A 12,504-nucleotide genomic window follows, 5' to 3' on the forward strand; every position below is an offset into this window, starting at 1 on the left:
CCCACGACCCCCCATAGGACATTCCCAACAATACATGGTTCAGGGTTACTGGGCATGATATCCTGTGGCTAGCCTGGGGCTCGGTGGCACACACCAGTAGCACCTGGCTCCCAGCATTGTATCCCTTTGGATGGATTCCCCACCCCGACCCTACCCTCTGGTCCCTCCCTCCTTCTAAGTTAGGTTCTCCTTCAAGCTGCACTGGCTCTTTCAGACCACCAGGCAGCCATTTCCAGAGATGCCTCATTGCAACATTCTCTGAGAAAATCGGGGGCATACTGTTGCAGTACACTGCTAAGTGCCTACTGCATATCTATTCCCCTTTCTTACCAACCAAACTGCCTGGCCTTCATGCACCTTGCTGAAAATCCTTCCTTCATCACACTCCCTTGCAGCTAGGAGTAGCCACATGACAGCTTTAGCCAGTGAAAAGCAAGGTGAGAGTTTCTAGCAACACTTGCTTTCCTGATAAAGATCCTCGCCCTTCCTACTTCTTTCTGTCTGGAATGTAGACGTAATGTCTGGACCTGCATCTTGCAAACACAAGATGACTAGCATGATGATGAAGGGCTGCACGCACACACGAGAGCCACAAGACACAGGCTTGGGAATGTGATGGCCCCATGGTGCCACCAACGCAGTTGTGAATGCCTATCTTGGGATTCTGGCTGCATGAAATAAATAAACCTATTTTTGTCTACAGAACTCCAGTACGACTTTGTTACTTGTGGCCAATCTGATTCCTTTTTTTAAAAAAATTCAATTATTTTCAAGCAATCTCTACACCCAACGTGGGGCTCGAACTCACAACCCTGAGATCAAGAGCCACAGGCTCTGCAGACTGAGTCTCATTTCTGATATAGTTAGCAATAAAATAACCTTTACTGGAACTTCCAGGTTGGTGAACACATCCACATGCCGGGAGGGTGGTGCACCCTCGTTCCATCAGAATAGAAGCTCCTGCCCTCGGGACCCTTCCACACTTCGTCCCAGGTACCTCTCCATCTGGCTAGTCATCTGTATCCTTTATAATACCTTTTATAATAAACTGGTAAACATAAAAAATAAATAATAAACTTTACTTCTGTGGGCATGCCTTGTAGCACAGTCAGTAATGTGACCACTTCTTTAGAATGTGGTTTCTAGATTGGAACAAACCACTTAGGCCACGGAGCCCAGCGCTGCCCTGGCCCCAGCCTTCCCCCACAGCTCTGCTGCTCCCACAGGCAGGACGGCTCAGGCCAGGGCGAGACAGCGTGCGGTCTAATTCCAGACAGCATCTGTCAGGGGGCTGACTGATTTGGCCAGGCCGAGGCCCAGACAGAGAGCTTCGGAGCCAAAGTGGGGACTGGGATGTGCAGGAGCAGGTGAGAACCCACACTCTGTAACTCCTAAGAGGGAAACTCAGAACCCGGCCGTTTGGGGCTCAGGGAGCCACAGCAGGTCTTTGTGAGGAACAACCCATAATCTCATGAGACAAACTCATTTTTGAAAAACAGTTCAAGAGGCACCTGGGTGGCTCAGCTGACTGAGCATCTGCCTCCGGCTCGGGTCATGATCCCGGGGTCCTGGGATGGAGTCCCGCATTGGGGTCCCTGCTCAGTGGGGAGTCTGCTTCTCCCTCTCCCTCGGCCACTCCCCCTGCTTGTGCTCTCTCTCTCTCTCTCTCAAATACATAAATTTTTAAAATCTTAAAAAAAACAAAAGTATGGGGCGCCTGGGTGGCTCAGTCGTTAAGCGTCTGCCTTCGGCTCGGGTCATGATCCCGGGGTCCTGGGATCGAGCCCCACGTCGGGCTCTCTGCTCGGCTGGGAGCCTGCTTCTCCCTCTCCCTCTGCCACGCCCCCCTACTCGTGCTCTCTCTGCTCTCTTTCAAATAAGTAAATAAAATCTTTAAAAAAAAAAGTTAAAAGAGTTACATGGACTGAATTTTCTTTTTTTTCTAGAAACAAGCTCACAGAGCAGAAAACCTTAGACCAGGCACCTGGGTGGCTCCGTGGGTTAAGCGCCTGCCTTCGGCTCAGGTCATGATCTCGGAGTCCTGGGATCGAGCCCCGCATTGGGCTCCCTGCTCAGCAGGAAGCCTGCTTCTCCCTCTCTCCTTCCCCCCCCACCCCCGCTCATGATCTTTTTCTTTCTCTCTCTCTCAAATAAGTAAACAAAATCTTTAAAAAAAAAAAAAAAGAAAAAGAAAACCTTAGACCGTGCAGAAAGCAAGAAAAAACGCCGCGTTTATATCTGAAGGAGCTGACCCAGCTCCTTCTGCGTCTTTACCCCTCTGGGTTGTTTGTGGGGCAGCCGTGCCGACATCTGGGTGTCAGTAACTATACTACCGTGGATTTGTGTAGAAGTTTAGGATTTCCATTTTTGGCCTCATTTGAGTCTCCCCACCACCATCCTCAAAGTAGGCAGGGCCCTTCCGTCACCCATTTTACAGACCAGATATGTCACCTCAGTGCAACTCACCATGGACTCACGGTTTACGGTTTTCAAGGTGTTTTTCCTTCTCACGTTATCTTACCTGATTTTCCCAGACACTGATAAAAGCAACAGTAGAGACACTTCTACATTTCGATGAGGAGATGAAGGCTACCACCATTCCTCCTCAGGAATTTAGTTCCGGAGTAGCCCTGGCGCCGTCAGGTTGCGCCGCAACAGGCTCCCCCGTGGGAGGAACCATCCCCGCAGGGCCAGCCTGAGGCAGGGCCAGGAGGCCCACCTGCATCTGCTCCGGGCAGAGCCAACCTGTGCAGGGCAGACGAACTGGGGAGCGCACTCTGCCATCAACCTGGAAATGACAAGATCCTGTGGCCTCCAGACCAGGGACGGCCAGGACACGCCTTCCTCCTCAGGCCCAAGCTGATGCCAGTCCTCCCCCCAGGCATCACGGATGGGGCCAGCTGGCTCTGGCATTGGCCCAGCTGCTCCTGCCAAACCATCACATTCCATATTACACATCGTCCTTCTAGTATTCCATTCCAGGTCTCTTTGTCCTCTCCAGACCACTTCTGACCTAGCTTCTCCAGCTCCGAGGCCCATCTTCTAGATCTGCTCGGTTCCCCTCAAAAGACTTCACCAGAGTTCCCCAGAGCTCGGAGCTATTTCTCCCCACCACCCCCCCCGCCCGCCGGGCCCCGGGAAACGGGCAGAGGTGCGGTGGCCAGCAGCCACCGTCTGTCCTGTTGCCTCGAATCCTAAAATCCTTGGTCAGTTTATTTTAAAACCATACAGCATTTTTCAAAGCGCTTTCCAATTTACGTGGTCATTCTAACCTGATGCTAGAGCCTCATCTCAGGAGGGAGAGCGGGATTAGTATCAGCGTCTCCGTTTTGCAGATAAAAAAACTGAGGTGCAGCACAGTGCAGTGGCTCATCCCAGTTACACAGACAAGCCTCCGACCTCCGGTCTAATTTACCTTCACTGGCTCACACACTGGTTCCAAGACTAAAGCAGACGCAGTATTTACAGACATCCCAGAACAGTCTCACGGGCAGGTTTAAAACAAACCCAAAACACCTGGGCCAGGGGGAGATGGGCCCTGCCAACTGTTGTGGTTGATTTGCCCATGCTACATTGTAGGATGCGGGTGAGGGCTTTAACCACTGTGGGCCTTCAGTTCACACCTTCCCCATCTGTTCTGCAGGCGAAGGAAAGCCACTGATGGCGGCTGGATGACCACAGGACCTTTGCCCCAGCAGCACTGCGGAGCCTGCTAAAGTCTGCAGTAGGCAGGAAGGGAAAGAACAAAAAAGAAGTAAAAAAATAACGGGATGGGGGTGTTGCTCCAAATGAAGGGGTTCCCCTCACAAAGTGCAAGGCCAGAAAGCTGGGGGACACAGGAGCTGTGGTGCTTCTGCAGGTAGGTGTCAGTTGAGGAGTTTTGACATAACATGGTAAGTAATGTTCAAAAAAAAAAAACAAACACCACCACCAACTCAGCCCGTACACATAACCAGCCACAAGTTTTGGAAATGAGGAAAACCATGGTGACTAGCTTCAGGGGACTTGGCCACCAACGCAGCAGAAAGCACCGCCTGCTCTGACTAACAGGTTCCAGCTACTAAATGTCACTTGCTTTTCCACACTGACTTTTGCTTTTCCCCAGCTGCCAGAAACCATTTTGGTGGCCAAACGAAGCCATGTATTAGAAGAGAGCTGAGATGTTTCAGAGTTAGGGGTGAGACATAAACAGAGCTCTCCCGATGTATCAGAATGTGGGAAAACTGTCCCGGAGCTGCCCGGAAGCCAGGACTTAGCCAGAAAGGACGGCTTCCTGGGGCAGGTGCCGAAGCCCGGGGAGGGGAAGGCCAGGGCATTTGCTGTCCCCTCCCCCGGGCAGAGAGGACCCCCTGTCCTTGGGGTGCCATCATCCTCTCAGGAAGAAAGGGTGAATTGGATGATTTCTGAAAGATCCTTCCTGAGAAGGCTGTGGTCTCTAAACAGTTAGGCTTCATCCGTTTTCCTCCCTGGGTGTGGGTCCCCCAAAGGGGAAGTGTGCTCCAAAATCTGCCAACGCAGCTGCATGAGGCCAGAAGTGAAATGCTTTGGGGTACAGCGTCTTTGGCATCATCTGGATAAAAATAGCCAAAAGCGGCTTCTGATTCCTACAGGTCCCTGTGTTCTTAACTCCCGGAAAAGCTGCGAGGCTCTTAACAAGTCACGCTAACCTATAGCTAATTACCCCAACCTGACAGCTCACCACACGTCCCTTCCTCCCACCTGGGTTCAGAACTCCCTCTGCCCCACCACAGCGTCGGCTGTGAGGGTTCAGTGGGGTGACTGGGTCACCATGAGCCTTAGCAAGCCTAGGTCGCCAACGTTCCTCTATTTATAGGGTCTCTATGGAAACAGGGCCAGCATTAGAGAGCTAATCGCTGTCAAAACCCACAGAGTCCTGCTCTCGGGATACAAAGTGGATTGCAGAAGTCTCCAGTTGTCCTTAAGAAGCTTTGGGTGGGGAGCCTGGGGCTGGAGTGGGAGAGGAACCCTGACCCCACGTCTGGCACCCACGAGGATGATGATGGAGAGGGGTGAGGAGCTGCCAGTGCTCAGGCCTGTCTGGGGTTTCTGTTAGAAACACAGTGATGAAAGATTTTTCCAATCATTTTTTTCTTCCCCTGTATCATAGCGGACACTTAAAAAAACAGATCTCAATCCAGGGGCAAAAAGGACTTCCCCATTCTCAATTTTATTTTAATTCCTCCTTCCTTTATCACTTAGAGAATTCTGCCTGGTGCCAGTGCAAGTCTGGGAAGGTGGCCACATCCCCTGGGTCTCTAGGCAGAACTGACTCAACATATACCAGCACAGAAGATTTAAAAAGTTACCTGTGTACCTCCTGTGGTCCTCCCCACCCTTCCCTGCCTGCCCCCTCCGTGAAGCCATCCCCGACCAGGTCTCACGGCCCTGCTCTGAGCTCCAGAGAGCTCATTATCTGCACCACTCACCTTGCAACTGATCATGTGTCTTGTGACATGTTTGCTAGTGCTCTCTCAAACTGTTATCCAACTTTTCACCGGCTTATGGACAGAATCCTCAATGAGAATATGAGTGAACGGAGAGCAGGAGCTACATCATCTATATCTTCGTGTCCCTAATATTACCTGGCGATTGCTGCCTAATTATTTATTTTCTGACCAGAAACTATCCAAGCCTACAAAACCCTCTTAAAAAGGATTTAATCGGGGCGCCTGGGTGGCTCAGTCGTTAAGCGTCTGCCTTCGGCTCAGGTCATGATCCCAGGGTCCTGGCATCGAGCCCCGCATCCGGCTCCCTGCTCGGCAGGAAGCCTGCTTCTCCCTCTGCCACTCCCCCTGCTTGTGTTCCCTCTCTCGCTGTGTCTCTCTCTGTCAAATAAATAAATAAAATCTTAAAAAAAAAAAAAAAGGATTTAATCCTTAGACAACGACCTTTTCCAAAGATATAAAATGCTCAGTCGGGCAGCTTTCTCTTGTGTCTAACCCACATCCCTCCTGCTACAGTTCAAAGCCTTATCTGAGTCTATGTCATCCCAGTAAGCGCCAAGATGGAGCTGGCCTGGAAGGAGATGAACAGTGACCCAGGAGCCTGAGTGCATTTACCGACTTCACACACAGCTTGGGTCAGGGCTCATGGGCTCACAAGCCAGCTTTGTTTTCCAGGGTGAACATGACTCAGTTAACTGGGCTGGAATAAGGAAGCCTTTAGCCACTTGATTTGTAAAGTCAAATACTGCTTTTCTCACACAACCACAAAACATACCTGCCATCCTTCAACCGCTTTGTTCTAACTTCTTAACATGGAGAGAGGTTTAAGTGTTTGGCTGATAAAGGTGGACACTGTCCAGTCCTGGCCTCCTCCTAAGAACGCACCCTCCTGGTCTGTGAGGATTTCAAAGGGAGAGGCCATTTCTTAGAGGAGAGATGAAAACAGAGAGGAATTTTGAGTTGGCTTCCAAAACTACCACTAAGACGCCACCTGAGCTTTTTTTCCCCCAGCTCCTGACACTCACACTTTTTTTTTATTAACTTATACCCAAAATTCAGGTCTTATCTGATGTTTCAATTCCTTTTTGAGGGAGAGGGAGACAGTGCTGTTCATGGGATTGGCTGCTAGGGATGGTTAGATACACAAAAAGAAGCACATTCTGTAAATACTGAGCCTGCAAGACAGTTCCCACTAGAACCATGAGGGCAGCTGCGAATTCATCTAGAACCCGAGATGTGGCAGGGGAACAGACAGCTGCCTTTGCCACATGCTTTCCCATTGGTCACCAATTCCTCCGGGGCCCATGAACAGGGCCGCTCCGAAAATTACCAAAGGCAAGGGGGTGGGAGTGGAGCAGCCTTGGGCCTCAGGATCCCCTGCCCTCCACACATTAGGTGCAGGTGGGGTAAATACCAGACAACCTCGACATTCCTGCTGCCCCTCAGCTATCCCTGACTATTTACAGGGCTGGGACAACAACCGCGTTCTAGTCAAGAAGGACCCTGGACCCACAAAGCCCCCAGCACTTGCTATCCCACTGCCCCCATTTAGAAGGCCCCTCTCTTATTTGGCCATTAACATCCTATTCTCTCTCTAATATCTTGCTCTAGGGGCACCTGGGTGGCTCAGTCTTAATTTCAGCTCAGGTCATGATCTCAGGGTTGTGGGATCGAGCCCCACATCAAGCTCCCTGCTCAGCACAGAGTCTGCTTGTCCCTCTCCCTCTGCTCCTCCATCCACGCATGCTCTCTCTCTCTCTCAAATAAATAAATAAATGAAATTTTTAAAAAAATATCTTGCTCTCAGCCCATCTCTTCTGATCAACTCCATCGAATGTTGCTCAAAGCACCCTTAAACCTATGTGTCCTCTGATGGATGATTTTCTTGCAAGTATTTTGTCCTGTTTGAGCGGGAGCTTACCTGGAAGGCCAACGTACCACCTGTTGCCAAAGAACGAATTTCCCCTTCCCCTGATCCGAGGTCTACAGAAATCCTACTTCCCTGAGGAAATCTATTCTAGCCTCTCGTCAAGCCTGAACATATCACCTCTAAAGCAGAACTAGGAGAAGGCCACAGAGGGTCCACTCTACCACCAGAACCCTCCACTAGAGTCCCAGAGCACACACACTCCTTCATCCCACCCACATTCCCATGAAGTAGCTTGTCTTCAAGTCTTCAAATTTACAGTGCAGAGTAATACACTCCACAACACTGAAGAAGTGGAGACACTGAAACTCATCAATTTGATCAAGAGCCATGGTCTTAAACACACACACACACACACACACACACAAACACAAAAACAAATAAGGGGTGCCTGCCTGCCTCAGTCGGTAAAGCACGTGACTCTTAATTTTGGGGTGGTGAGTTCAAGCCCCACGTTGGGTGTAGAGCCTACTTAAAAAAAAAAGTCAAACAGAAAAACAAGCAGGGCTTTTGGGAATGTCAATGTTCTCTTTCTTGACTTGGGTGGTAGGTAGATGGGGTGTCTGTTTTGCTGTTGTAAACTATACATGTTTTCAGACACTTTTCCATACATGTCCTATTTCACAGCTTAGAACAGTGCCTTTCCCACTAAAGTTGTTCAGTATCTGTTGACTCCTGACCCCTTCCCCAGGGACTCTCTACAGGAGTGCTGAAGGAACATGGGCCATTTGCGAGGGGCTCACGTGCCCGTGCTCACCAGGAAAGGTGGTCTCCCACAGTCTCCGGCTGGGACTTCCCCCCAGCTATTTGGCTTCTCCTTGTCTTTTCTCATCTTCACTGTGATCAGGCAGGAAGGCCAGGGCATGGTGTGAATGAGAGAACATAAGCTGAAACCCACATGAGTCTTGAGTCAAAAGCAGTTCGAACCAGGACTGTAGTAATGGACCTCAGGGCACCCCCTTTTCTCTTCTGGGAAATATATGAATAGTGCCCAGAAATTCCTGGAGAAATTGTTCACAGGGGCTTTTCTGAGGGGAAAAGAACATCAGGGGAAGGCCTCTGGCCAGCACACCCAGAGTCTTCCTTTCAGGAAGGGCTCGATTCTTCTGGCTGCAGAAGGGGTGGGAGAGGTGCTGAGGCTGGTGATTTCCTCCTTGCCTTGAGGCTTCTAGAACTCAGGGACAGAACCAGCTGACTCTTATGCTTAGCCACTCATCACTCATCCCAGGCCTCAGCAACAGCTACCACATGCTGTATTGTTAACAGGAATGTGTGCTCCGTGTCCCTCTCTCTAGTTTCCCCTGAGCTCCTCCCTACTCCCATTCTCACTGGAGCTGGGTTTTCTTGCTAGAGTATTCCAGTGTACTTTGGGTCTGCCAACTCTCTCCATTACCAGCTATCCTGGCCTGTCCTCCCAACTAGCAGGGAATGTGGTAGCAGCACGTGATGAGGACAAATGAATCAAGACATGAACCGAGGTGGTTAAATAGGACTTCCAAGCCACAGGGGGATGGGCAATGGGACTCTGGACTGTGGGTTCCTGTTGCAGGAGGTATCACATCAAGTGTGTGGAGCAGGGAAGAAGGCCCCCAAGTACCCGCATGAGCCTCCTGTGAGGCAATGTCCCTTTTCAGGTGATTTCTCAGTAACAATTATACAATTGCTCCTTTAAGATTGCTGTGTAACTATTTTTCCTTCTTTTCACTGTGGCCCTCCCACCCCATAATCCCGGATCCCAGACCTAGAAATTTACAGTGCAGAGTAATACACTCCACAACACTGAAGGACCGTGGAGAGAGGCCAAAGGAGCCCCTGAAACCTGTGGCAACCACTAGTTGGGGCATTCAGATCTCTTTGGCAAAGACTAAAATCCCCCTGCCCCAATTGCCACTGGAGGTAGTTCAGACAAAGCTTCTAATTTTTTTGCCCCTTTCTCAAGAAGATTTCCTCCAATGCACTTAATCTACCGCAATGCCTGGAGTTGTCACAAGAAAACAGAAGCGGGACGAAGGGACCCAAAGTCCCTATCTCCCAAGTTTAAAATGAAAACAAAACCAGAGCTGCTGATCGTCCTAGGCCAAACACAGGTGTCGCGGGTGGGGGGGTGGGGGGGGTGGGTTACAAAAAAATGAAACTTGCCCCTTTCCGGTACCACCAGCAAATCTAAAACAAGCCTGCTTCTACCCAGTGCTAGAGCCAGGCATGGAATTTTTCCAGCATTGGAAAACCATGCCACCATTGGTAAACAACTTTTCCAGCTCTGTAAACCAAGTTTGGACACACTTCAATATTCCTATTCCTTTTTCCCAGAAAAAGGCTCAGAAAAGTTGAGTGATTTGCCTGCAATCACCCAGCAAATCAAATTCCAAAGGCCCCCAAGTTCCTATCTGGTTTCCAAAGTCCCCACCTTGTAAACATGTTTTGACAAAGCAGACAGAAACAGGAAAAGGCCCTGCTTGTCTCCCCATGCTCCCACTGAGCAGAGAGCAGCTATGTTTTTTCCTCCTTGTTGCCAGCCTGGGTCCACATGGCTGTGATCTACCTCAGGGATATGTGTTGCGGGGGGGCGGGGGGGTGGCGAGGCTCCTGTTCTCACATCGAATCTCAATTCTGCTTCAGGGAAGTTCAGCAGTTAATATCAGGTGCGGAGCTGCTGCTGAGTCTGCCCTAACCACAGTGAGGGTGTCGCCAAAAAAAAAAAAGGTGAAGAAGAGAGAGAGATGATATAGGAGGGTGGAGATGAACGAGCTTCTTAAGGCAGCATTATCTACAGAGACAAAGACACCACAGCCCCCACACCAGCAGCAGCCCACCTTCGCTCGTGTAGGCAACCGAGGGGAATGAATAGAGCTGGCAGTCTCCACTGCTGCCCTGAGCTGGAGAGTGGGGGAGTTCCCAAGGCAGCTTCTCATCAACTCAGGGCAAGGGTCCCATCTGGCCATGCAATCGGGGTTTGCTGGCCAGACTCATCTTGGATGGGCCCGGAATGAGGCTCAAGTGTGCAGCAGAAGGCTCCCCTCCTTCCCACATCCACATTAAGGGCACCCATGGCCGTTCATCATCTCACTGAAAATAGGAACCGCACCTCTTGACCACACAGGGTGAGCTCAGAGGTGACAGCTGGGCCAGGCACCAAGGACTCCTTGGGCCTGACTAAAAGCACAAGCCTCCGGCGCAGGGCCTCTCCAGTGGAGCTCAGCTTTAGACATAAGGCTTGCCCCCAACCTCTGAAAAGGGCAGCCGCAGCCCCAGAGGTCACACTCAAGTAAATACCACAGTTTTTCTGAAGTACACACAAGGAGCCAGCTGTGTCCCTTCCTACCCCTTCCCAAGGCACACAGACAGGTAACACACACAGGTAAGAGCACACTCACCTGCGCTCTGACTTCCTGACTCTGAGCTGCTCAGGCCAAACGAGGAATGTCATTGGCTTATTCTGGTAAGCTCCTTAGTGGTTGCTGCCATAGGATACAGGCTTTATTTAACATAATGGAGTCCTTTGGCTCCCCTAGCCCAGACCTTGCACCCCCTCTGGAGAATATCTCCTTGGAGGCATCAATGTCCAAGGCATCTAAGTTCCTTCCTCGGGCTGACATTTTGCTCAGCCCCGTGGTGAGCCGGCTTGCAAATCCTGAGCCTGCAGTCCCCAGGGCAGCTCCAGCAAAGGTGCATTACGTTTTAATTAATATAGAGACATATTCAACATAGCTCGATAATTGTCTCGGCAACCGCAGGCCGGAAAATAAAGGACTCCCAGCTGCATGTGACCGGCTCTTTCGGATTCTGGTTCTAACTGCCGGCTCAGCATGTGTGCCCCAAACCAGCCCAAGCACCGCTTGGCCACCTGTCAGTTCTCCACCCTGGGGGTTGGTTCAGCAGGCAGGCAGGGATCTCCAAGCACTAGCTTAACCTCTGGCTCCACCTAACGGCAAGAACTCCACACTCCCCTTTCACAGATGGACAAACTGAGCTTCATCCAGGAAGATCCTACAAGGAGGAAATTAATTCAGCAAAGGAAATGAATGGTCCTCTGCTTGGCCTCCCACGCGGCAATTTTCTTCCCCTGCCATCTTACAGGAGGGAAAGTGATGTCAACTTTTTAGTTAGCATCTTGGATTTCTCCAGCCCTTTGTCTGCGAACAGCACTTCACACACATTATTCAAACAATCTCCTGTGGGTGAGTCACTAGAACGGTCTGCTGAATAATGAGGAACACAGAGGCCTGAAATGGAGCTGAAAGACGGAGGCACAAACGGTACCTGACGTCCAGCCCAGGGTTCTGGCCGAACATCCTCTCTGACCTTTGGCCTGGCTTCCCCATCACTTTCATCCCGTGAAAGCACTTTTCTGCGTGGGGCGAGGAAAGCTAAGTCGCCGGCTGGGCTTGCCAGGGGATGGTCTGCGCTCACCTTTAAATCAGGAGGCTTGCTTCGGGGCCCCGGGTTGGGCGCCGCGGCAGCGCCCGCATCTGAAGTTGGCGCGCCTGCCGAGTTAGCACCCGTGGCCTCCCCAGGCCGGAGGTCCGCGCCCGCCAGGTGGCCAGCGGCATCTTCCAGCCCAGCTCCATCCTCCTCGCCCTGCTGTTGCTGCAGCTCGTCCGATTTGCACCTCTTCATGGTGTATGTGGGTCGGCAAGGGGAATCTGTCCTTCCAGCGCGCCGTCTTGGGGGAGACCGCACCCCCTCTTACACTCAAAAAACGAGGCCCGGGGTCTAAATTAGTAAGAAGGAGGGGGGAGTCGGAGGGTCACAATTTCTTGAATTAAAAAATAAATCTTTTTAAAGGAGGGTGAGGCAGGGGCGAGGACACGGAGCGTCGGTTACAGCCTGGAATAGTTCATTTCGACCTGGGAAGCGGAGGCAGGTCACAGTCGAGGCTGGGCAGCAGGAGTCCTTGGGCAGTCACTGGAGCGGGAGGAGGAAGACAGCCCCCGGCCCCCCAAACTTTCTGCTCCAGGGCGCGGGCAGGGCGGAGGGGAGCTGGGCGGCACGGCGCATCCCTCCCGGCGGGCCGGGCTGCTGGGCGAGGCAGGGCACCGGGCAGCCGGCCGGGCAGGTCTTCGGCGGCCGCCCTCGGCGCGGGCTGCGGCCCGCCCCCCCCGGCCCTGCCGC

At 51.6% G+C, this 12,504-nt stretch overlaps 1 protein-coding gene across 1 annotated transcript in view; it reads right to left on the minus strand.

The window, feature by feature from the left end:
- The window catches only part of TMCC2 (transmembrane and coiled-coil domain family 2), a 37,793-nt gene extending 25,784 nt beyond the window's left edge, over nucleotides 1-12,009 (minus strand). The window contains 1 exon segment of the mRNA XM_021686610.1: nucleotides 11,803-12,009. Coding sequence (XP_021542285.1) covers nucleotides 11,803-12,009 — 207 coding nt within the window.
- Between the last annotated feature and the right edge of the window lie 495 nt (nucleotides 12,010-12,504).

The sequence above is a fragment of the Neomonachus schauinslandi genome, chromosome 6 (genome assembly GCF_002201575.2).
Source record: "Neomonachus schauinslandi chromosome 6, ASM220157v2, whole genome shotgun sequence".
NCBI lineage: Eukaryota > Metazoa > Chordata > Mammalia > Carnivora > Phocidae > Neomonachus > Neomonachus schauinslandi.